At 52.3% G+C, this 26,033-nt stretch overlaps 1 protein-coding gene across 16 annotated transcripts in view; it reads right to left on the bottom strand.

The window, feature by feature from the left end:
- The window catches only part of ZNF618 (zinc finger protein 618), a 177,008-nt gene that overhangs the window by 58,364 nt on the left and 92,611 nt on the right, over positions 1-26,033 (bottom strand). For all 16 annotated transcript variants that reach the window (XM_078061644.1, XM_078061648.1, XM_078061645.1 and 13 more), the window contains exons 2-3: positions 21,583-21,626; positions 6,241-6,500 (exon numbers count right to left, since the gene is read on the bottom strand). In XM_078061644.1, coding sequence (XP_077917770.1) covers positions 6,241-6,500; positions 21,583-21,626 — 304 coding nt within the window. The remainder of the gene's footprint in view (positions 1-6,240; positions 6,501-21,582; positions 21,627-26,033) is intronic.

The following is a 26,033-nucleotide window of genomic DNA, read 5'->3' as shown; positions in this document are numbered from 1 at the left end:
AATTATTTAAACTTTGGATAAAACTGTGAGATGTCAATTCAAAAATACGAAAGAATATATACCATTTCTTAGGAGGTGATGAACACAGAAAGTTGAAAGCCGCTGGCCTTTCGGGTTCCCAGCACTCCAGATGGACCTCCAGACGTGTCAACGTCCTGAGGCTCCAGCTAATAGTGCTGGTAGCTGTTTGGCATTTTCTGCCTCCCCACGTAAAAAAAAAATGCTTTCGTACCTGTTACCTCCCTCTGTCCCCAACAAGCCTCCTGGAAAGACAGGCAGGTGTTCTTACACCCACCAATCAATGAAGACAGCATGGCAAGGAGAGGTTAAGGGTCCTGTCCAAGACTCCACCGCGGGGCAGATCCTGGGTCTCTTGGATTTACAGCCCAGGGGCCCTTTCCCGTGGGGACCCTCCACCCAGGACCCCTTCCCACCTTGAACCACCAGATGAAGGGCCAGCAGCAGAGATCAGACCCGCCTGGGAGGGTGGCCAGAACCCCTCCTTCCCTAGCGGCTGCAGCAAAGGGCTGAGTGTTGGTTCTGGCAGGCGCGGTGCAAGGCCTGCCAACCACCCACTGAAACAGGAAACTATCAGCTGGCGCCATGGGGCAGGACCTGGCAGCTCTGCTGCTTGCGTTTGTCACAGCCCAAAATCCACGTGGCCGGGTCTGAGTGGCTGCCTGCCCTTCTGCTGCTCCTTCCAGAGCGGTGGTCGAGCCGCCGCCTCCTTCCCCTGTGCCTCCTCCCTCAGGCAGTCCCGCGGGCGTGGAAACACCCCTACCCCGTGGTGCTCAAAGCTCACTGCTTAGAAACGTCCGTGTAGTCCTCCATCTGATCCTTGACTCTGCCCCTGCAGCCCGTCCAGTGACTTCCAGGACAGAACTCATGCCCTCACAGGCCTGTATCCGGTTCCAAACAGTTCCCACAGTCACAAAGGCCTTCCTGTTACGGAGCTGAATTCACTGGTGAAGCCCCTGGATCAGTCGGGGCCGTGCAGAACGCGTCCACTCCTTCCCCTCCCACTCCAACACTCCAATGCTTCAAGCCGAGCGTACTTCTATCCCCTCATCTCCCTTGCGCCCCCCCTACCACTGGCCCCCGCCCCCAGTCTCTTCCTCCCCAGGACAAAGAGCCCTTAGCTCTTCTATGGGGTTCCTCGCCACACTAGGAATGAACCCTCTGGACATAAGCAGGTTGGCCCACACCCCTCATCTGAGGAGGAGCCCTGCTGGGTGGCTTGCTCCCGGTCTCCAGGCACCTGCCGCTCTCCCTGGGCTCCCCTCATGTGTAAGCTCCCCAGGATTAAGGACCGATGGTCTCACCATACAGAGAAGAGCACCCACTGCTTGGTAGTACCTTCTGACCACTATGATGGGATCTGAGCATCCTTCTCTCTCAGAACCAGGAAATGCTCCCAGGACTGGATGTCCTGACTGTTCTAAGGCCAGCTTGCCTTGTCTTTACCACCTAGGACAAGAATGGCAAGCAGGTTTCCACTTCCTACTTTCCAACTCTGGCTGACTGGCAGTGACGTCTTGGTGGGCTGTGTTGAGAAGGATTCTGAGGGGCACTGTCGCCGTCCGCGGTGATCAGTGAGCGATGCGTGCCGTTGAGCGGGAGCGGAGGTGGTAGCAACGGCAGCGCCCTGCGTTTAGCACTCCTCGTGGCGTTCCTGAAACATCCGGTGCGGCGCCACCACTCCTCGGCGCTGCTGTGCAGAGTTCCGCGCGCAGCTTGTCGGGTGGACACCGGCATCTGTGACCTCACTTCTTTCACTTCTGGTTTTACCCAACAGGGTCATCGAGTTCAGTATCTTCTCGGCTCTTCTTGCTGAAAACCCCCACGTTTCCCCCACGCCGGCTCCAATGGAAGTGACGTTCTAAGAGCAAGAGATCTCTTTCTTATCACAGAACTTGTGGGCAGCCGGGAAACTGAAGTCCCCACTGCAAGCTTGGCAGCCAGCCTCCTGGGCACTGATGGCCGCCCCCTCCCAGCCTGAGAAGCTGCCAAATGCCATCCATGGGTCCAAGCCCCAGCTCCTCCACGGGAAGTGCGTCGGATGAGGACTGTGCCACTGGGAACACTGTTTGATGGCTGTTACAGGGCCAGTGAGGACCTGGGGGTGGACACAAGGTTCCCGCACGGTGCAGCCCTGAGTGACCATCGGGAACACTGTTCTATTCAGTAAGAGAGGCCGGCTCTGAGCCCTGAGCGGGGCTGGGTGAGCGGGGCACTCGGAGGCCCCCGGCTGCACATGCTTCTCTGCCCAGCGGCCCGGGAACGTGTTCATTAACTCCACGCCGCCCAGCCTGTGCGGCATGAGTGCATTTAAAGGGATGGCTCTAACCAGCATTCGGCCCCTGGCTTTCCCTCCTTGTTTTCCTTCCAGGTGGGAGGGGGTCGCTGTGAGGTGCACCGACCCTTCATAAAGTGCAAGAAAACATCACTGATGTGCTCTGTGGCCCAGAGCCATTCTTTCTCCTTTCAGCTGGCCTCTGTTGGCCCCGCTATAAAATGCAGGGATAAGGGGTGTCAAATGCATAGCATGTGGAGCCCCACTGCCCATTTCCACAGCCACGGCAGACATTAATAATCAATCACGCTTAACCATGCCATCCCTTTAGAACCTTTAACACAGAACCCCTAATAAACAGCAGCAAGTACTTGGATTTGGCCCACAAGATAAAATCTACTTGCCATCTTGAGACCAGCTGAATCCGAAAGGCTCAATTCTTTTACATTGATTTTTTTTTTTTTTTTTAATGCTTTTCTTTCCGGGTACTGAGGCCAAGCCAGATTTCTCTGAGCCTGACCCTTGGCAGAAACTACACCCTCAAGGAGGAAGGTCTGCCTTGATGGATGCAAGATGAGTCTCGATAATCAGCAGGAAATGTCCAGGCCCTGCTTTGGTCCCGGCTCCAAAATGGCGGCTCAACTCCCCCTTGCCACTGTGGCTTTACTCCTTTTTCATTAAGAGTCTGTGAAAGGCAGTTTACTTAGAAACGTCACAACATACTCAAAGTCCCTGGGTTCTAGGGAGGCAGCACTAGGAGGGGCTCCAGGACAGGACAAGTTGCCCTGTTCAGATGAGACAATGGAGGCTCAATTAGAACCCATGTCTTCTGACACCTCACCCAACGCCAACTTCCCCGACCCATTTTTTCTCTACATCACCCTGGCTTATTTCTTAGGGTTTGGGAAAAATGCAGAAACTATTACTACTCTTCCCACTTGAAGAGGTACTTGAAAGAGGTACTCTTCCCCCTTGAAGAGCAATGCTAATACCCCTGATAAAAGTTAATCGTTTACCAAGTACAATGCTGAGTGCTTTATATACATCATCTTACTGAATCTTCGCCTCACCCCACGAATGGGCAATTGTGAGAACCGAGGCACAGAGAGATCAAGTAGCTTGCCTGAGGTCCAACAGCTATTACATCAGAGAGCCTGGATTCACTCCCAGACTGAGGACCCGAGCTCATTCTCCTTGCACAACGCTGTTCTCTTCCACTGCCTCTTTTGATTTGCACACCCGTGAGGTGGGGACAGGGAGCCTCACTGAACAGAAGAGGACACTAAGGGGCCGCAAAGCCAAGGACCCTGCTGCTGAGCAGCAGCTGAGCTGGAAACCAGCGTCCGTGGCTGGCATGAGGCCCTGAGGCCTCTCACGGTGCCCGCAGCCGGCCCAGGGAGGACCCCCTTCCGGCATTTCCCTAGCACGGCTGCTCTAGGCCTTCCCCGCCGAATCCCGACTGCTGGCTCCATCCCGAGATTCAGATTCAACTACCCTTCATCGAGCATCTACTGGTGAAGAGGCATAAATAGCTACTGGGTCCAACGAGTCTTAAAACACACACCCCAACGTGAGCAAGGGCACGTCCCCTCTTGGGTTAAGCGGACACATTCCTAGTGGCTAACATGGTCTGTCCTTGGCCCCGGGGAGCGAATACTGATGGAGGAAGTAGACACAGGCTCCTGAAAAGGCCCTTCTTCCACTGGGCACTGGGCTAAGTTACCCATGCTCTTCACCAAGTACTGCTGGTTCATCCCAGTTCTGTCACATGAGAGAACGGCATTTCCAGGCCACCTGAGGTTGGGTGGGGCCATGTGACTAATGTGGCCAATGATAGGGAGGGGACTTAACTCTTCTCCCCTCTGGGCTGCAGCAGGTAATAGCTAGTGTGAGTCCCCCCAGAGCTTTCTTTCCCTCTGTCCCTTGGCCGGCAGCATTTCATATACTGGTTGCTTTTAGCCTGGGTCCAGAGCAGAGCCCCCAGATGACCCACAATGGACATGTAGCGTGACCAAGAAAGGAACCTTTGTGGTTTTGAGCTACCAAGATCTCGTTACTGTCAGGATCTTTTGTGACTGGGCCATAACGTAGCCCCACCCTGACAGTTATGGCACCAAAGTCAATACCACTCCCTAGAAGCCGGTACCTTGGCTGGACACTGTGGGGTGGGCGCAACGAGCCCAGAGACACAGATCAGACAAGTCCTGATGCACCGACCTCCAGGGGCTCCTAGTCTCGTGGCAGAGGTAGACACGGACAAGGCCCCTCTAATCTAAAACAGACAATGGGAAGCACCCAAGTGAGGGGCAAGGTAGAAACAGAACGCGCTGACCAGAAGAAATTCAAGAAGGCTTCTGGGATGAGGTGGCACTGGAGCTGGTCTTGAAAGATGGGCTGGATCTGGGCATGTGGACATGGGCAAAGGCATTCCAGGCAGAGGGAAGAGCACAAGCCAAGGGCAGGAATGCTGTGGAAAGGCAGAGTATATCAGAATAAAAGGTCCAAAAAGATCATAAATAAGAAATATGGACCAGGTTATGGAGGATCTTGATACTATGGCCTTGAGAGCTTGTTTGGAGGTTCTAAAGCAGAGGAGCGCAGCTACTCATATACCCTTGACCAAAGAACGGTCCTCCTTGACCCTACACATAGTGGGGAATCCCAAGTTTCCAAGCAGGGAGTGACATGGTCAATGACTTATTTTTGCCAAAGCCCCTGGCAGCCAGAGTGGAGGGCAGGTGAGGGCAGAGAGACACAAAGGCACGGCTGTCAGTGGGAAGACACAATGACCCAGCTGTGGCTGACAGTGCACAGAACAGCGGAGGAACATCGAGGAAAGGGAGTACGGGGCTGAGTCCCGGCAGGTGGGAAGAAGGGGCAACAGAGGACTCGAGTGTAAACTCGGGGACACAGACACAAGGGAAACTCCATACAAGGCCCTGCATGCCGACATGGGACATGAGCCCAGGAGTCTGGAGGAAGTGAGCCAGAGCTGGACCAGGGAGGACAGGGAGAGGGGAGGGAAGTGGCAGCATGTCTAAGAAACATGGAGGACCATGCGCATGGGGAACAGACCAGGCAAGGCCTCAATGCCAGGGTGAGGCTCGTGGACTTTATGTCACAGACCAGGGGTTGCCAACCGGTGGCCACGGAAGGACTGTGACCCAAAGATAGGTTTTGTTTGGCAGATTTCAAAAGTCGAATTAGTCACCAACGCTTAAAGCCAAAAGAATGCACATCAAATGTCTCCCTTCTGGCATGTGGCGTGTCCAGAGATCCGGCCACACGGAGCCCGTCTCCCACCTGGTTACGAAGCGGAGGACTGAGCCCCTCCATATATGCGCTGGGCCTCGTGGGCATCTGAGTTTGTGACCTTGGCAGGGGTGCAGGCAGCCCCTGAGGGGAATCCCCAAGGCGGGGCAGAGAGGACTGCTAAGAAGCTTGTTTCCACAGACGTCCTCTGAGCCTGGCCCAGCCCAGAAGGGGCCGGGGAAGGTGCCGGTCTGTCACCAATCTGATCCTCCTGGGCACCTGCTCCAAGCAGGACTCGCACTGGAAGCTGCCTTCAGGAGCCCGTGGTAAAGCCAAGGAGAAAGAAACGCCGACAGGCATTTAGGACAACAAGCAATGTGTCTGTGCTAGACCCACCTGCGGAGCATGAGAGCCCCACGGCATGAGGGATTCACCACACCTACAGAAAGTTCCAGGCATCTGACCTGAACAGTCTTAAAACACGGACAGAGCTTTGGCACATCGGGTGGAAAGGAAAGAGGTCCAGACTAGGACTGCACAAGCAAAAGCAAGTCTAAGGAGCCTAGGTCCTTCCCTGAGGGCAGAGGGGAGCCACCAAGGGCTCTCTCAGCCAGGAAGAGGCAGGCCTCTGCTCTTCAGGACTCTTGACCCCATGCCCCGCCCTGGTCCCAGCCCCGACCCTCTCAGGCACTCACCAAGGGTCTGCTGGTTGCGGACACCACCGATCACCACGCAGATCTCAGCGGGCACATCACCTGTCCCATCCTTGCTGACCGCCTTCTTCTCCTCCTTGGCCTCCCCCTGCCAGATCACCTCCTGGATGTAGTCATCAGGTAGCTCCGTCTTCACCTTCACCTCCGTCATCGTTCCCTGCTCGGCACTCAGCGAGGCCTCGGCCGGCGCGGGCTCTGGCCCCTCCACCTTGGTGCTCTTCTGGCTGCGCTTCAAGCGCTCCCTGGGAGAGAAGAGAGTCTGCTCAGTGTGGACTCCGTGCCAGCCCCCAGACCCATCTGGGAGCCCACCAACCCAGGCGGTTGCATAACGTTTAGCTACAGACCCACTTCTCCATGAATCTCACCTTGAAGCACACGGCCCCCATGGCAGCCCCTCGGGGTCTTCCTGGGAACCCAATGTGCTCAGAGGAACACAGTTTGAAAATGACTGGGCTGGTATGGCTCCAATTCCACCTATTTCACAGATAGGGAAGCTGGGACCTAAAGAGATCTAAACTTTTGTAACTGGAGTTACAAAAGACCTTCAAGGGTAGCTCTGGGTGGTTGAAATCAGTTCTTCTCAATCAGTGTGCATATAAATCAGCTGAGATTGTTGGTAAAGTGCAGATTCTGGTTCAGCAGGTCTGGGGTTTAGCCTGAGATTCTGCTTTTCTAACAAGCACCCAGCCAGAGCCGGTGCAGCTAGTCTTCAGTCTGCACTCTGAGCAGCAAGGGCTTAAGTGATGTGTACAAAGTGCCTGGTGCTGTTCCCTTCCCTCCTTGGCAGAAGGGCTAGAGATTCCATCCAAGCTCCCCCCCACCCCGTTCCCATCTGACAGATGGGCAACTACAAGCCACAAGCCTCACTCAGACCAACACTCTGGCCTCCAGGTAGGTCTTCAAACATCCAAAGACATCCTTTAAGGCCATGAGCTCAGTGTTGAGGCGGGCAGGGCACCGGTTACGAAGCCTCCTTTATGAGGGGCCCACCGCGGCCCAGAGCAGAGCTGCGACTTGCCCAGCGCCACACACAACACTGGGGGCAGGCCACGGCACGGAGCCAGGTCCCTGCCATCTCCTGAACAGACGGTTCGGTGGGACTCTCTGTGTTATCCTAAGGGCCCCCTCAGCCTTCTGCCATGGGGATCATCATCATCATTCCCGTCTCTGAGGTACGGAAGCCAAGGTGTGCAAGAAGGGGGAGAGCACATCACGGTCCAGCCTGGGGATGTCACCCCGTCACGTCCAGCCCTCTCCGCGGACTGCACTTTAAGGCCCAGGCTTGAGGCACACACAGGCAAAACCCACTAGCATTACCAACTGGGGCTTTGTGGAGATGCCAGGCTGGGAGGCAGAGACCCAGGCTCTGACCCTGGGTCTGCAGTGGGCTTGCTGTGGGACTATGGACAAGACCTTGCTCTTCTCTGGGCTTCAGCGGCTCCATGGAGATGTTTACATAGGTCTACTGTCTCATATGGGGTGCAGGGGAGGGAAGTATGCAGAGGACGCAGGGGAAGGGCCTGACATGGTACAGACGTCACTGCAGGGGCTGTAGAGATTGTACCTCAACAGGGGTTCAAATCCCATCACTATCACATCCCGGCTGGTGACCCTGAGTGAGCCTATCTCCACATCAGTGAAGCAGGGAGCGCCATGTCCACTCAAAAGGTCTTGTGAAGATCAATCGCAAAAATGTAAATCCAGGACCTCGTCCAGAGCCACTCACAGAGCAGAGATGCTCACACCGATGGCGACAGCTGACCGAGTCACTGAAACGGCTGCTCCCTGCCTGAGACCACGCGGACGCTAACAACCAGTCCACGGGGGCGGAACTCGGGGACCCCGTCGGAGCCTGAATGCCGGCCCATGAATCTCAGGGGGGCTGCCGGGCAGGCAGGCAGCTGAGAAATCACCCTGGCTTGGCCCTGGCTTGGCCCTGGCTTGTCCTGATCCTGACTGCACAAAGGGTTAAGCACCAAGGACAGGGCAGATGCGCTTCCAGAACAGCAAAGAGGCCCCCTGGAGATGAAAGGTCCAACCTGCCTGCCCTCCCTGCAACTGAGGTCACAAGGAGGGAAGGGGACAGACCAGACTCCCCCTTTCTTCACTGCCGACCTTCAGAAGCTGAGCCTGAAGGTCTACGAGCACTTGCCCGTCCCACCTGAACAGACTCAGTGTCCTTTCCTGCTCTCAAGGACCCCCCACCCCGCATCATGATGTCCTGGTGGGAGAGAGGAGTTGTTGGAATGAGACAGGCTGGGCATCCACACACCCTGTGACCTTGGGCTAGACCGCCTCTCTGAGCCTCAGTTTCCTTGTCTGTTACAAGAAGGACCATGATCCTTGCCAGCGCGGGAGTGGGAGACGAGCCAGGGAGCAGGGCAGAGTGGGTTTGCAGGGATGGCAGCCGCCATGACAATGTCATTGATGCACGAGGACACCCCCGCCTCTGGGAAGCCTTCCCTGCTTGCTCGCGGGGGAGTTAGACCCCCTTTCTGAACACCCATCTGGCCCCCAAAGGAGACGCTTACACTGGGAGCCACGGGAGCCAGCCTGTCCCCCACAGGCAGTCCTTTCAACGGGACACCCCCCCAGCCTTGACGGCGCCAAGGACACTGGCAACTTTTCTTCTCCCGGCTTCATGCTTTAGATTTATAAGCCTAAATGTTGCTTTTCTCGGGTGCTTTGCATTTAATTAGGTGTCCTAATAACAATGGAATCACTGAAGTACTTATATCACTTTGAATTAGTGGTGCAGCATCTCCTAACTTCTTTTTAAAAAAATTTTTTTTCATATATCATTTTTTAAAATAGAGCTCATTATTTTAATTATATCCATTTAAATGTACAGTGGAGCCCTTGGATATTCTCAGCACGAATCATTAGGTATATTAGTGAAAAAGCACTCGGAATCTATCTCCATGCTGACACTCCATAATCTATTCTATTTGTGTCGCTGTAAAATAGATTTATATATAGATAACTACAAAATAGTTGCTCAAGATATGCTATGAATTTTATATTTAACCTGAGTCACACTTCAACATAAAAATCTAAAGTCAGGCACTAAAAGGATATTTCTCTGTAAGTACATACCGTCTGTGGCCACTGGTTACTGCTCATGTCAGAATCCCAAAAGAAAAGCCAGACCAGTGGATCCCTGCCCGAGGACATCCCCAAGAGCGCTGACCCTTCATTAAGGCAATGGTTCTCAAAGTGTGTTCCTTGGAGGCCTAAGGGTTCCACAGCAGTGGCCCAGAAACACCCATGAGGCCCGAATAAAGAAGGTGGCGTTGAATGGAGCTCCAAGACCCCTACTCCCTCTTTGATTTTAGCCTGATATATGTATACATAGGCTTCTTTCTCCCTGTCGTGGGGTATATGGTGCCCCCCCCCCAAGATATGCCCACGTCCTAATCCCCAGAACCTATGAACGTGAACTTATTTGGAAAAGGCTCCTTGCAGATCTATTTAATGTCAAGATCTTAAGACGAGGTCACGGTGAATTACCTAGGTGGGTCCTAAATGCAGTGACAAGGGTCCTTATAAGAGGCACACAGGGGCTATGACGGGCAGAACAGGGGACAAGGCAGAGAAGAGGAGAAGGCAACATGACCACAGAGGCAGAGAGTGGAACTATGCAGCCGCGAGGCGAGGAATGTTACGGCCACCAAAAGCTGGAAGAGGCAAAGAATAGAGTCTCCCCCTCAGAGCCTCCAAAACTGAGAGAGAACAAGTTTCTGGTTTAAGCTCCCCAGTTTGTCACAGCAGCCACTGGAAACTACTACATGGTGTCAGACTAACCCTGGAGAATAGCTCCACGGCGATGAGGTCTGCAAGCCGCTACCCTCTACTCCCCTCTATTTTCTTCTGCTTCCTTCTTACTCATCCCCAGCGCTGCGTGTGGCCCGTCCGACGTGCCCGCACAGCCTGCCTGGGAAAGTTTCAGAAGCAGATCTCTTCCTCTGGGTTTTACCAGATGGTTCTTCAAGTGCTTCGACCCAGCCCAGCCCATCTGGCATTCACGAGAGCCCTGGAGCCAGATGCAGAAACCAAAGCCCAACACAGGGCTGGAGTCTGTTTGGTTCACATCCGCAGCCCAGCCCGAACATGAGGCCTGGGGCACAGCAGGAACTCAATCGACCTTGGGAATGAAGGGCATGCCCAAGGTCACACAACTTCCAGTGACCAGAAACAATGTTTCTGACTCCTAGCCTGGTGCCCTTCCCACTAAGGCGGACAGCCTAAGACAGTGCAACCAAACAACGTAATCAGTGGATCTGGGGACCTAAGACAAAATGCCATCTCTGGCCACGTTGGAGGAAGAGTTCCAGGGGATGCCATGTGGCCAGGAGTCAGACAGCTTTGTTTCTGGGTGTAATTCTCCATCACTGCACCAAAAATGCTAATGCTTGAAGCTCTACCAAGTCACAGTAGTTATGAAGGTTCTCAGCACACTGGACGTCATCTTGCCCTTGCGTGACTCAGTTTCCCCATCCGCATGACAAGTGCGCTGGAATCTGAGGCTGTGGTAGAGGCCAGACCTCTACCCAGCAGGGTGTGTGCACCTCCTTGCACAAGCTAGGGGAGCAGTGCCTCCATCTGTGCCCCAAGGCTCGGCCTGAGGGCCACCCCACCTCCTGCAAAGGCTCCTGCTTACTCACCCCAGTACTTCAGCCACCTGAAACAATGGGAAGGGTGGGTGGAAAAGCTCTAATCACAGTGTGTAAATAATGACTCAGTTAACTCCCGCTAGAATAAAACTTCATTAAAAGACTCCACTCATTAGGAATGAGGGTTAAGTAGCCTCAAGCTGAGCTTAAATACACTCTCCACGAATGCATGGATGCACGGGGTGTTAAAGGAACTCACACACACCTAAGCCATGACCTCAGGGGCCGCATGCACCCTGCTGCAGAGGCTGACCGCTCACCAAGTCCTCCGACGCTATCCCTGTGCCCACCTCCCGATCATCTAAGTGCCGCAAAGGACTCTTACCTATTCACAGGTGTCAGCAGGCCCCTCCTTGGCAATGCTTCCAAGTCCAATGAGGTATGCCTCCCCCATTCCACCAGGGCTGCTCTTCCCAAGGCCTCCCGTGACCTCCATGCTCCTAGAGTCTATGGTTCCTTCTGGTACTCGGCAACTTCGGATGATCCTCCCTGTCCCCTCTGTCCAACTCTTGGCTCCCTCTGGTTCTGTGCTCAGCTGGTGGGCCCCCTACCTTCTGCCCCCTTCTCTGTCTTCTGCTGATTCCTCTTCACCAATTCTTCACCCTTATATGCTGACATGCCCCAAGGATCCGTTCTAGAACCTATCTTTATCCACACTCACTCCCTAAGCGATCTCATCCAGACTCAGGCTTTTAAATATTAACGATGTGATGATGAATCCCAAATTCTGTCTCCAGCTTGGGGCTCCCCCTGATCTCCAGACCTACACACACAGCTGCCGGCTGGACACCTCCTCCTGGATGCCCAAGAAGCACCCATATTTAACAGGCTCCAACTCGGAGTTATTGCTACAGCCCTTCCCCCAAGTCCAGACAACAATCCTGACTCCTACCCCAGGGTTCTTCCCGCTGAACCCTGCAGTCCACGCCGCCACAATCAAATAACCGCACACTTCTCGATTTCAGTTAGGAGCAATTCCAACCCTCCAGCTTCTCGGGCCCAGACTCTAGAACTAACCTGTCTTCCCGCTCCCTCCGTCCATATTAATGAGTCTATCGGCAAATCCTGTCACTTGGTCCAGAATCTGACTACTCCTTACCAGCCCCTGGTCCCAGCTGCCTTCCCCGGCCTCCCGTCCTGCTGTCAACCGCACAGTCTCCCGCTCCTACCCCTGCCCGACGCCCCGAAGTCAACTTTCAACACAGCAGCCAGAGTGACCTTGTTAAAGCAAGCCAGGTCGTGTCACCCCAGGCCCCAAAACCCACTACAGTCCCACACCTCACCCAGAACAGCAGCCACAGCCCTGACCCCCGGGGCTCCCTGGGACACGCCCCAGGAGCCCGCTGGCCTCACCTGCTAACACACCGCCTTGTGGCCACACCAGTCTCCCTGCTGTGCCCTTAGCACATGCGCCTGGGGCCTCTGCCCCTGCTCTTTCCTCTGCGTGGAATAACCTCCCCATCCCGGCTGCCCTCACGTTAGAGCTCAAACATCCTACAGCCCGTGGAGACATCCCGGCTGCTTGACCTAAACCACCACGCAGCTCACCCCAGCCTTCCCTACCCCCTCGCCCCGTTCCCTGCTTTACTCGTTCTGCTCACGATTCACCCTACATTTATCTTCCACGTTACCGCTCATCCTCTTCACCGTCTGTCTCCCCGGCTGGAACGTGAGCTCCGCGAGGACAAGGACTTTCTCTTGTCCGTTCCCTGTTGCATCCCCGCACCCACAGATGCACCTGGCACAGGGGAGGCCATCAGTAGGAGCCTGTTCACGGAAGGCGCCAAGCAGTGAGTCTGGAAAGGCCGGTACGAGCGCGGCCTTCGGAGAGTCCCTCTCTCTCCCCGACCCGCAAAGAACATCGATGGTTTAACTGCGTCAGTTAATGTTCAGAACCTAAGATGGCAAGGCCCAGTCCCTGGCCCTCGGTATCCCACAGCCCGGAGATGTTCCACGGGAGCCACATTCCGAACAGTGAAGCTTATTCCAGAAGGGCCTCACGCTTATCTTGCTCCTCTCCAGCGGGAATTTTCTCAAATGTAACGCACTCTTTCCTTCCTCCTGAAATGCCAGAATAGGGTAGCCTGAGGATGCTCTGACACCAACTCTTTCTCTTCTCCGGCTTCACTGAGATATTATTAACATGTAAAGACACGAAAGGTGAAGGTGCCCAATGTGAGGATCTGTCCTGCAAGAGGACACCAACTCTCGAGGATGCAGGCTGGCTATGATGAACATCGCTCGGCAGACTCAGGCCCTCAGGGCCCAGGATGGGGTGCTGAGCTCCCAGGGTGGCTGCTTCTCTGACACCCATCCGGAGCCTGCAGCCTCACCCCTGTGGTTTCTAGGAATGCCCCCCTCTGCTTCTAACAGGCTCCTGCTCTGACTCTGCCCTCTGATTCCATGTGGTTGAGCGAGTCCTCCAGGCACCAGGGCTCTACCCCACCGTTCGTGTATCCCTGTGCCTGGCCCCTAGCAGATGGCAGCTAACGTCTGCTGAACGACACACACAGAGAACCACAAGAGGTGCGTACGTCAGCATGAAGGTGGAGGTGATTACGGCAATGATGTTGTAACGAGGGGATTGAGGACAAGAGCAACTATGGCATCCTGAGCGGCTGTGATGTGCTTCCCCCCCACCCCGCTCCCGTGCACCATCCCCCTGGATGCCTGATATATGCTAGGTAGTTTTGCTTTAAGATAAGAAAACGGAGGATCAGAGACACAGAGCGACTTTTTCATGGTCACACAGCTCTCTAGTGACAGAATGGGATGCACCCAGATCTGCCTGAGTCCAACAACTGGGCTTTCAATCATTTGGATGATTTGTTTTCCCTTCTCAAAAGGAGAGTCGATTAAAAAAAAACAAAAACAAAACACTTGTTGAATGAATGAACAAAGTCATGCCTAATCGACCAGAAACTCCCGAGAGATGGAGAACATACATACCCCCCCTTGTCTCCTGTATCCTCAGCATCCTGACGACACGGGGCACATCACAGATGTTTAACACAGTAACAAAGAAATGCGATAAAACTAAGGCATGAGGGGCTCCACATCGGCTACAGAGAAAGTGCTCGGGCTTTATGCTCACTGTCGACCTCTAACTCTCCTTGACACGTTCCAAAATGGCTGCCATGTGCAGAGGTGTCCTGTGGACACAGAGTCTCCTGGTTTTAGTGACAAGGACAGGAATCATAACAGGGATAAAAGCTGCTGCTTCCACCAGGTTCTGGAAGGACCGAGAGAGAGAGAACCTACAGCAAAACCCCACTTTCCACAAACCCTGGTAACGAGGCCTCGCGTCTCTCTGTATTTACTATTCAACCCGTGTTTCAAACCTTCACATCATCACCCATGTCTTCATAACCCTCAGAATTATCTGCACTTCCATTTGTCATGTATCACTGATATATTTTAATAAATAGTCAAGTACAAAAGATGAGATTAATAGATTAAAACTATTAACCTATTAAACAACTCTGAACAGTCTAGAAATTCAAAATAACCTACAATGCATAAATATATCATTAGTTTGAAATAATTCTTAGGCACTTAATTTTCTTCAGTGTATGTTGTCAGTCAGCCACGACGCTGGGTAATACTGCAGTTCAGAAAGGCAGCGTGAAGATTTAAATATTAAGAGTTAATTCCCTGGTTAATTTAAACCTAAAATAGAGAAAAGCAGGAGTCTTGAACGATGCTGTCAAGTCACAAACTCCAACACTCAGCAGGATGCAGCCCTCCGGGTAAAGCTGTGACCAAGGCTGTGATTTTGCTACTGTTCCCCCCAGGCCACTGATACCCAGCGCCTCTGGCCACTGTCTCCTTGGAATGAAAGGTAAGGAAGCTTCCCGAGAGGACCACTCTGCTCCCATCATCCTGCCCACACTGACAACTGAGGCCCAGACCTGCCCGGCTGCCGGCCTCCCAACGTGCCCCTGACCCGGTCCAGGTCCTCCCGAGGTGTCTGGGGGTGATTAGCTAGATGCTGGGCTGTGGCCAAGCTTCCTAACCTACCTACACCCCCCTCTCCTCGCGTGTAAGCCGGGGAAGTTAACAGGAACCACTAAGGGTTGTTTAGGAGATTCGAGGGCAGAGATGTACCTAAGGCAGCCAGCCCGGCTCCACAGACATAGTGGGATTCCATCAGTGTCAAGTTCTTTTCTCCCGTCCTTACCAAGCACTTGCCAGACAAAAATGTGGAAAGTTTGGTCAAACTATGAAAAACATCGGCTCTCAGGCCATCATGGATGGAGTACTCATAAATGAACGCAGAGGGGCAATTTTGGAGCCCTATGAAAACAGAAGAAGTGGGGGGCACGGCCCACCCACACCCACCCCCGTGCAGCAGTGATGAGGTACACGCATTGCAGCCAAGTTCACTGCAGGATGGGCAGGTGGGAGTGATCAGGAAGGTAGGTCTGGAGCCTACGGTCATTCTGAAGCACCACACTTTGCATGGAAAGCTGGAGGAAGCACAAACTAAGGGTGGGATCTTTCTCTTCCATGAGAAGAGCCGGACAGAGGGTGAGGCTGTAGAAGTTTCCTGAGTTGTTTTCTCAGATGAAGGGCCTTTGGCATCAAGGGCCTCCAGAAGCAGCCAGGTTGGGTCATCCTCGTTACAATTCTCAAGACTGTGCTTCTTCGGGACAAGGCAAGACTTAGTCTTGAACGGCTAAGTATAAGGGCCCAACAACATTCTGAATCTGCTCAAGGAGCACAAGAGGGAGACTCCTGCTGGGTGCATGCGCTGAGCAGAGGTTCCCTAGGGGCTCCGCCGGACCACCCCAAGCTTGAGAGCCACAGTGCCATTTGGCAAGAATGATTCACCGGTTTTGATGTGCATTAGTTTGCATTTCTGTGGCTGTCTCCGGAGGGCAAACCTAAGGATGTGCCTGAATTTTCAAGAATGCGCCCTATTTGCAGAGTCTAGGTTTAACAGTAATAGATCAAGCAGAGAGGAAACTCTGCCCACCCAAAAAGCACTGGCCCCCCAGAGTCAGCCTGCGATTTATGATTTTTGTGGCCCAACTTCGCCCAAAGTAGTGTAAGGTGAGAATACACATTCCTGGAAATCAAATCCGAGCTCCTATAATAGCAACACAAACCTAGAGTCAAGATAAAGATGCGCCCTGGCTAGAATATACCCAGAATTCTTAAATAATTGATTCTGCTAATGGCGTACTGGTCACTGACTCCTATCGGGCCTACTGCTACTGCGAGCTTCTGTGCAAATGAAATTAATTTGTTTAGGGCTACTTTTATTTCACTGCTGAAAACCAAAATGCTAAACAACAAGAAGATATTCTTTAAAAAATAATTAGGCAGCTGCACACACGTGGTGATCAGATTAAGTAAGAGTCCACCGTGAAAAATCTTGGCTTGAAGGACAAGACTCAGCTAGGCCCGAAGCTATCTTACTACGCGTGTGACCTTGGACAAGCCCATTCCTCAATTCCCTCTGGGGAGGAGGGGCAGCATCACAACCTCAGAGGGCCACTGGGGGGGACCAAGGGAGATCTGTGCGTGATCCCGCATGACACAGTAGCCAGACTGTGGTCGGCCCTCCACCCCCACCCTCGTCCCTGACTACAGTCCTCTCTCCAGTGTCCAGCCTCAACAAGAAATCAATCGCCATCCCACTGCTATCTCCTCCTAGGAAGGGAATCCAGCATGGTGGTGATAAAAATAAACGTTTATTGAACACCTACTATGGGCCAGGTACTGTGCTAAGGGTATGTATATTACTATTATTATTACACTTAATCCTCACTGACAACACTATGAGTGAAGGTCTAATATCATTCCCATTTTACAGATGAGGACACTGAGGTCAGGTAAGTAGCCCAAGGTCACACAACCAGGCGGTGGGTAGCCCCAGGATCTGAACCCAGGCAGTCGACACTGTGCTAATAAGTGGCTTGGCCCTTAGTGGGGCTAGAGAGAAGGCAAGGGAGAAATCTTGCAGACCAGCCACAGAGAAGCATGCATTTTTGGATGGAGAACTCACACAACACTTTGCTGAACCGGATTCCTCAGACCTGAAAAGATACGGCCTTTCGTAAACTCACTTCCAAGCCAACCTTCTAAGGTCCTGCCTGTCCCAAACCCTTGGCAACACCTCTTTAATGTTGCCCCTTGCAGTTTATTCACCTCCTGGCAACCGGTATGATCCTTTTAAAACCAAATCATATCATGCCAGCCCTCTGCTCAAAATCCCCAGTGGCTCCCCATATCTCACGCGGGGTAAAGGTCAAGGTCTTGACAATAGCCTCCAAAGCCCTATCAGTCACATTAGTCTCCTTGCTGTTGCTCCAACACAAGGTACACATTCCTGCCCCAGGGCCTTTGCACCTGTTCTCTGCGCCTCAATGTGTTTCTCCTAAATGACTGCTTGGCTCAGTCCCTCATTTCCTTCAGATCCATGTTTAAATGTCACCTTCTGGTGATGCATTACTCCTTCTAGCTCTCCCAATTCCCCACCCTGCTCCCCCATCCACCCACCTCGCAGCACTGTTTATCCTATGACATACCATACAGTTTACGTATTGATTACGTCTCCTCCACTCTCGCTAGACTATGAGCTCCACAAAATTTCTGTTTTGTTCAGTGCTGTTATCTCCAGCACCAAGGTCAGATCCTGGCACTTAGTAGGCGCTATGTATTTGTGGAATGAACGAATGAAAGAGATTTGGTCTTATCGCTCCCCCACCCTGCCCCAAATATGACTACAAGATCCCGATTGCTTGTTAGGCGACTGGTCCACACAGCAAACAAATGAGTCCCTTAACCTCTTCTTTCCCTGGTTTCCTTATCTCCAAAATGAGAGAGACAGTTACTCCATCCTCTCATCTACAGAACCCTACCAGCTGTGAAAACCTTCAACCGACAAAAAAAGGGCAGAATTCTTCATTACCACAAGCCTGTAGCTACATTTACTCGATTATAAAAACTGCACTTCCTTTAGAATGTTCCCCAGTTAAGGCCCCACAGCCCCCACGCCTCTTAGCATAAGTGAGGCTTGGCTGCCGTTGCGCTCCATGATTTGTAACCTGCACACCAAGTCAGCATTAACCTCAACTGCTGGGATCACTGGTCCTGTAAAATCGACCCAGGTTGGGTTACAGAGAAGTAAACCAAACCACATTTGGTTGTTTCTTAGGATCAGAAACACCACCTCTCCTTGTCCCCCTCAATTTAACACTAATTCCTTAGTAGTCCATGCTGTTGGTTTTGGGGCTCAGCCAGAGGCCCTCTGGAGAAGTAACAAAATTAGGTGTTCTGGGCCAAAGACGGGCGCTGGGAAGAAAGCAGACCCCGGCGCAACAACCAAGTGCTCCGTGGTACAGCCCGGACTGGAGGCCCGCATCAGAGGGCCGGGGATCCTTCAAGGTCACTCCCAGCCAGGGTCGAAGAGCCTCACGCCTGTGTTTCTCCATCTGAAACAGGGACTAAATGCGTCTAACACTCTACCCAGTGCCGACAAGTCTAAACCCTACAAGGCCAAGGCCAGGGTCAAATTCACTAGTGGCCTCAGCTTAGGCCCGTGTTAATGTTCTCTTGACGTGTAATGCATAATTCACTTCTCAGACTGAATGCTGGGTCACAATATAGTAATACTGTTTAGGTTTCTCAAAGATGCTCTATCAGCTTTAATTATATAATCAATATAAACTGACTTGTTGAGCTCCTTCGAAGTCCCCGCCTTCTTGACAAGCCCCTAGCCCATGGCACAGCCCCTGGCCCCTAACAGACTCCTGTAACATCTGCTAAATGACCACTTCATCCCGAGAAGGCGGAGGGCACGGTGGTTAAGCATACACATCAGAGAAGTCAGACCTGGGGAGGCGGCCTGGCTCCATCACTCACTTCCCACTGGGCAGCCTGAGGCCCGTACACATCTCTGTGCCTCAGCTTCCTCATCTGTAAAGTGGGAATGATAAGAGTACCTCCTTCATAGGGCTGCTACAAAGACTACATAAGTTAACAATAAATTAAGTCACTTAGCTCAGAGCCTGACATGTAAGTGCTGACTGAAACGGCAGTCATTATTATTAGAAATTTCTTCTTTACGTCTCAAGTCACACACAACCCTGAGACTTGGGCTGGCCCTCCCTGGTGCATATTCTGGCACTGTGGCGGTAACACTGAGTACATGCAAGCCTAGGCTAGTCGGGCAGGGCAAAGAGATGGCACACATGCCATCCTTACCATCCTCTGACCAAGGCAGGCATCGCTAATCTATCCCTGCACTCTTTGCATGCCGACTGCAGCCCACAGCTGGTAAGACTCAGTTCAGAACTTGGGGCACCTACTACCACTATGGAGGAACCTGTCTGTTGTCTTCTGATCTGGTGTGGGAGAAATTCATGCAACAGAAAGTAAGGGAAAGGACGACCCCCCACATGAAAGTCATGAGAAACAGATGGGAGGTTTGCCTCTGTCCGCTTCTATAGACACTCAAGGGTGACTATATTCGCCTTGAATCCATCACAGTGGGTGCTCAATGAACATGGAAGACAGTGGGAGAAGCTGGCCAGACCCTCACTCAAGCACAGAACTGGTGGGTAGAGAAAGTACCCTGCTTTCGCAGGTTCAAGGCCTGACACAGCCCCTTATTCATCACATGACCTTGAGCAGGGCCGTCCCACCCCTTGTGTCCAAAGAGAGGGTGGGACTAGACAAACCCCAAGGGCCCTCCCAGTCCGACATTCCAATCCAGGAAGCCCGTCCAGGCACCCACAGTCTAGGGACCCCCACTGCCCCCATAGACCACAGCCTCATGTACTGCTCCTCACACAAAACCCCACGACCAGGGGCCCGGGAGAGAGATACAAGGCACTGGGCAGCTGCTGGCCCCATCCGTCCCTGCCAGCGGGCACAGGCCCAAGCCTGGTGGCCCACCCCTCCATTCCAGCTCACACTGCCAGCCCCTACATCAGCCCCACTTCTCCTTCCATCCCATTCAGGGTATCCGTCCCATTAACACTGACCACCTGCTAGAGGTTTCTGCCCATGGATCTGGCACCCTAAGGGGAGAAGCTGCAAAAATTACACAAACACGTGCAATAAAGAAAGAGCATGACGAGCCTAGGAGGGACACAGGCCACAGGCCCTTCAAGGAGAGGTGCAGGGAAGGTTTCTCTGAGGGCAGGATGGAGTCAAGACGTGCAAGAAGATCAGAGAAAGAACATGCCAGGCAAAGGGAACAGCAGCTGCAAAGGCTGTAGGGCGACAGTCAGTTGAGGCCAGGGGCCGGCAAACCCCGGCACAGGTACTGGCAGAGAAAGGTCACCACAGAGACCCACGGCCTTCAAAGCACCAAGTATTTACTATCTGGCCCTTTACAGGTAAAGCTGCTCGACCCCTGGCTTAGAGTGTGAGATATACAGAAAGAAGGTCAGGGTAGCTAAGACAGACTGCGCAAGGGGGAGACTGACACATGAGGAGGTGGGGGGGACCAGGCTGTGCTGGGTGGTGCGGATCTCAATGACCTCCAGCCTGGCATCTCTGCCTCCATTCTGTCCACCTCCAATCCACCCTGCAAAGGGGTCCCCAGGTGATCTTCCCAAAACACACAGCCAAACATGTTACTCTTTCTCAAAGAGCAACGGCTCCCCCATGGTTTCCCAAAGCATGTTCCAAGAATACTTGCTCCACAGCTGAACTTCGACAAAAGGGTTCCATGGTTAGGCAAGTTTGGGAAACATGGCATTCTCCTCTCCGATGTCCTCCAGCACACATGTTAGCCCACGAAAGACTAAGTAAGAGGTCCCTCCACAAAGAAATCTGTTAACTTTGTTTAACCTACTGTCTTCAAATTTGCCTGGCCACAAACTTCCTTTTGTCCACAAAAATCTCTCAACATTCTAAAGAACTAGTGTTCATGGGCTACAGGGCACATTCCTCTGCCCCCACCTCCAGGAGGTAATCCAAGAGCTATTCCACATCTCATGTGCGTGTGTGTGCACGCGTGTGTGTGTGTGTGTGTGTGTGTGTGTGTGTGTGGTCTGGAGCGCCATCTCTGGTCTGCCCCTTGCCTTCCTCCTGCCTCCAATGTGCCCAGGTGGCCCCCAGTAAAGGTCATGCGGCTGCCCCAGCTTCCCGCCTTCTCTGGTAATGACAGCCCAGCTTTCCTTTAGGGGCCACCCCCCTCCCATCTCCTGCCAGCTCCCAGGGTGAGGACACAACCCCGGGCTGGCTAAGCAGAATATTTCCTCCCCTTGCTGTGGGGTGACTGGTTCAGGAAAATGAGCACAGGACCCAAGCTGGGCCAATGGGTTCCAGACCAGGATGGGTCGGGATGCTCCGGAGGTCACCACACAGCAGGGGGATTGCAAGATGGGATTCAAGCCCGGTCCTCCTGCCTGCGCTTGTGCTTCACCTCTCATTTACTCCCGACCTGAGTGCCCAAAGGCCTGTTTGGGACCTAGTCGTCCTTGGTGCACTCATGGGTGCTCAGAGAGGGTACCAGGAGGGCTGCAAAGTGCTGCCCATAATCGCACTTCCCCCGGGGAAGTATGCATACTTCTCAGCCAAGGGAGCCGGCCTGGACCACGCATCCATCCCCTTTCAGAGAGAGGTGGCAGTTGGCTGTGAAATGGGGAGAGGAAGGGGTACAACTGGGAGCAAGGGAAAGGGAGTGTACCTGCTCGCGGTGCTTTTCCTTCCAGCTGCACTGGCTCCGTCAGCCTGCAAAAGAAACCCAAAACACCTGCATCAGCCAAGGGGGGAAACCCAGATTCTACCCGCTGCCACCCCACCAAGCTCCCCCTCAACACCAGCCTTCAGACAGAGGGGAGAGCGAGCACAAGCCTCTGCTCCATTCTTGCGGGCTGGGAAAATCTGCCCCTAGTGGTAAGAGGGAGTCAGGACACCCCTACCCCCTCACCCTGCACCCCCCACCCCCGGAATTTGCTTGGCCCTTTAAATCCAGCTGAGCACCCATTGCCAACACAAACCCAGCAACCACAGGGCCCTGGGGACTCAGTGAAAAGTAAGTAACCAGCTAAATCGGAGATTGAATTGCACCATTTTTATTTTCATCTGGGATTTCCAATAAAACAGTAGCCGCAGATTTATTCCTACCAACCGGAGGGGGAAAATCCTATTATGTTAAAATATTCTGTCCCCCAACCCCACTAAGCAGGGAGAGACAAGAGAGTGCCGGTTCTTAATCTCTTTTATTTGGGGTTGGGGAGGGGGATGGGGAGATAAGGCTGACCAAATGAAAATTTCAGAAATCATAAAATTCGGGTTCAGATGGAGAGACTGAGGCCCTGCGCCAGGAGGGAGCTGCCTGAAGTCTCAGGAGGACTGAATGACAAACACCTGGGGTTCCTGACCCCCAAGGCCAGTGCTGGGGGGGCCTCTGCTGCAGAGGCTGTAGTATGCTGTACACATGGAGAGAAAGCCCGGGTCATAGATGCATTCCCTGGCTTTGTCAGAGCATTTATAATAACAGTAACCACAGTTAGAATAACGCAGGTTCCAAACTCTGGCACACACATGTTTCCAAATTCAGAATCCTTCCAAGTTTAGAAAGGTAATGTAGTGCGTGTGTTCTGTATTTTGAAACAACCCTGGCAGGATCTGGGTAGCCCCACCCCCACCCCGCAAGCACAGTGGTATTTCCACAGTGAAACTCATGCAGTCAGCCCTATGGAGGATAAATGAAGACAGAATTAGTCTCTTCTCCCTTCAGGTCAAGTCCTGCCACCTCATCAGTTACAAAAAAATCTTTCTGTTTTCAAGTTTTTTGAATTTCAGGATTGCGGATCTAAAATAAAAAACGACAGCAGCTACCTTCTGACGCATGTTTTCGAGAAGTTGCAAACTGGCAAAACCAGATGGCAGACTTCAATTCAAACAGTCAATACAGAAAAATAAAAGGATTTCACCAAAAGAAGGCCCGATTTCAGGGAGTGAAAGCAGCACTCAGTCACACAGGACCACAGTCAGCTAGAGCTGCCATGCCTGCTTCTCCACAGTCCCCACCGCTCCCTCTTGCCTTACACCCAGTCATCCAGCCTGGCTCCCAGGGGTATCCAGACTCGATCCCCTAGCTAACCTCCCCTGGGGTGCTGGTGTATGCACATTGAATGCTTCTTATTCAACCCTCCTGATGGGTCCCCCAACACACATACACAATATCCCCATTTTACAAGTGAGGCAATGAGAGTCAAAGAATTTTAAGTCATTCGTCCAACAGCCCACAGCTACGTGCCCAGGTCTGGGTCACTCCCGTGCCCACCTTCCTCAGCTCTGGAATATCTTCTCTCCCACCAACATTCAGAGGAGCCAATTGGGAAATGAGGTAAACCCACACAGCCCCCGCTGTCCACACGAGGGAAATGCAAAGACGAAGGACAAATAAGGAGGTAGAAATGTGAGGCCTGGGAGGGAAAAATTAATGGGATGCTGGTGTATTATTTCAGTGGCAGAAACAAGAAAGCGGAAAATGGTTTGCATATCATTTCACTGGGAGCAAAAGAACAGGATCAATTACAGCCTCCCTCCAACATCTTGCATTCCTCAAAACTTCTATGGAAAGTGAATGGGAAGAAGTTCCTTTAATCTTTATATCAGAAGGGCAGAAGTGGTTAAGGGGTGGAAATTCTGCCCCAGAGAGCTTAAAAAAAAAAAAAATTGTAAAATCCCAAATGATCTCTCATCTTTCAGACTCAACTCAGGGCATGTATTTCTAGCATTTCGCACATATTTTTGTGTGTGTGTGTGTTTTTTTTCTCTGGCCTTTTCCTTCCCAGTTTCACCCGGAGTCGACCACATGTGGACAGTGAACACGGGGCTGGGGAGAAGAAAAGATGCTCTGTCTCTGGCACACCTAGCCATCTCCACCTCCGTTCTCCTTCTATTATGTTTGTGATGCTTGTGCTTCTTGCCACCACCAGTGACGACACTCACTTTTGTTTTCCACCGATTTTTATAAAATAAAGACAAAATGCTAAAAATGTACAAACAGTTGTCCAAACAAATCCTTGCAAACTCAGGTGGAGCAACAGGAGAAATGGAGCCGCTGGGAGGAGGAGCACCACCTGGGCAGGTGTGATGTGCCCGGTTACCGGCGGATCCGGGGAGCTGATGCGGGTGGGCGTATACACAGACAACGGGCCCAAGTGAGAGATGTCCAAGCTCCCATGTGTCTGTATCACAGCGCCCATCGATCATGGCACATGGGCCTGGCTGAGTCCAGACCCACCTTGACGACAGCAGACGGCCTCTCAGCGCCCCCCCTCCAAGCTCACAGTGCCAAGGGCACTGACCCTCAATTGTAGAGATCTGTGAGATGCCAGGCCAGCTCTGTCCGTGTCCTCGCAACTACCTACCGCTTGAACGAAGCTGACCCTCTGACATGGCCATTTTCCGAATGGTCTAACACCAGCAATTTCCTGATTCAACCTAAACCACAAACTCACCTTCACCCAGTGTAACCTGACCTGATTGCCGGTTTGAACTGAAGGTGAACAGCACACGGTGTAGCATCAGATACATGGTCTTGCGTTTGGCGCCCTGGTTCTGCCGTTTCCTAGCTGTAGGATTCTTGGCAAGCCACCTGCACTCTCAAGGCCTCGGTTTTCCCATGTGCAAAATGGCAACATGCCAATCCCACGACCGATCTCCTGGGACTGGCGAGATAGCGCGGGTAAAACTACCTAGTGTGGACTAAGTACCAATCACACAGCAGATTAGCGAGAGGCGCAGGGCTGACCTTGTACTGTCCCTAGGGGTCTCCTGGCCTGTCTCAGGGTATGATCTGAATCCTGTGCTGCAGGTCGGCATCCCATGAATGTCCACCAGACCCCACAGCTCTGCCGCTTCCTCCAAAGGGCTGGTCGAAACGACATCAGACACAGTGGTATAGCTAAATAGGTGCCAATCGCAGGCCACCACTTAAGCAATGGGAACTCTACTGTGGCTACCACCGGACCCAGTGCTCCGACAGATGCAGCTCTGCCTGGCTCTGTCCGGGTCTCACGGTGGGCAGGCTCCTTCCCTTCCCTGGACCTGAGATTCTCGCTGGTACAAACAGGATGGGAGGGAGGCATGAGAGTTAAATCAGGTCATCTCCTGCTGCCCTTCATCTCTGTGACTGTATGTGGAGCTGACCCAACCTTAACCAAACCCTGCTATGGCAAGTGAAATGGGGCAGGGCACAGTGGGCCCACGAGAGACCCTCCTCCTCACACTTAAAGGGGGGGGGGTGGGAGGGTACAGGCATCCACCTCCCCAGCTCTCCATAAGGGCACCTGCCCCCCCCCTTTGCCACCCCATCCATTCCTTCTACACCAGTTTCTCTGTAGGACCCGGGCAAAGCTATTTTTGGTTTCATTCGACCCTCCTCTTCCCTCCCAAATGAATGTTAAGTTGTTCTTTTCCATTCTCTTATTAAGGATTTTCTTGGAAAGAAAATATTATTCCAAACCCAGAAATTTTATTTCTGAATTTGTGCAAATGTAAGTTGTAGGACATTAGCTGCATTTCACATTTTGTGCAAATGGCAGAAACAGGCAATTCGTGTGCTACGGGATGGGGGCTGGCCAGCGATTTCGATAAAATAAACCCTTTTTTAATTTAAATGCTAATGCACTGAATTAAAATTTAATAACTGAGGAAATTGAAAAGCCGAGCAGGAATATTGGAAATAAATCCAAGCAGAAACAGCTGAAATTAAAAATTCTAGAGAGTGGGAGGATAGCAGCTAAGCTGTCTTATATGATTACATTTTTTTTTTTTCAGAATGAAGCAAAAAAAAAAAAAAAAATCCTATCTCTCGCTGGCTCTAGGGCAGTAAATCCACAGTGCTGTGATTTATTGCTCAATTTTCCTGAGGGAAAAAGGCTTTCTTTCATGCTGAAATATTTCATAAATTTCAAGCCAGCATAAATTCTTAATTTAAAAGTTATGGAGGTCACATTTAGTGCACTGGTACGGTTCCAAAATCTTAAAGGAACAGCAGCGACCAAAAAAAAAAAAACAAAAGGAAAAAAAAGAAAAAAGGAGTAGAATTTGCTTTTTTTTTTCCCCCCCATTTTTTCATTTTGGTTTTAATTCACGAGTTGAAATTTCATTATTAAAGAT

This window comes from Halichoerus grypus, chromosome 14 (genome assembly GCF_964656455.1).
Source record: "Halichoerus grypus chromosome 14, mHalGry1.hap1.1, whole genome shotgun sequence".
NCBI classification, from domain to species: domain Eukaryota; kingdom Metazoa; phylum Chordata; class Mammalia; order Carnivora; family Phocidae; genus Halichoerus; species Halichoerus grypus.
Note: the sequence above shows the minus strand (reverse complement) of the source record. Positions and strands in the feature narration are given on the sequence as shown.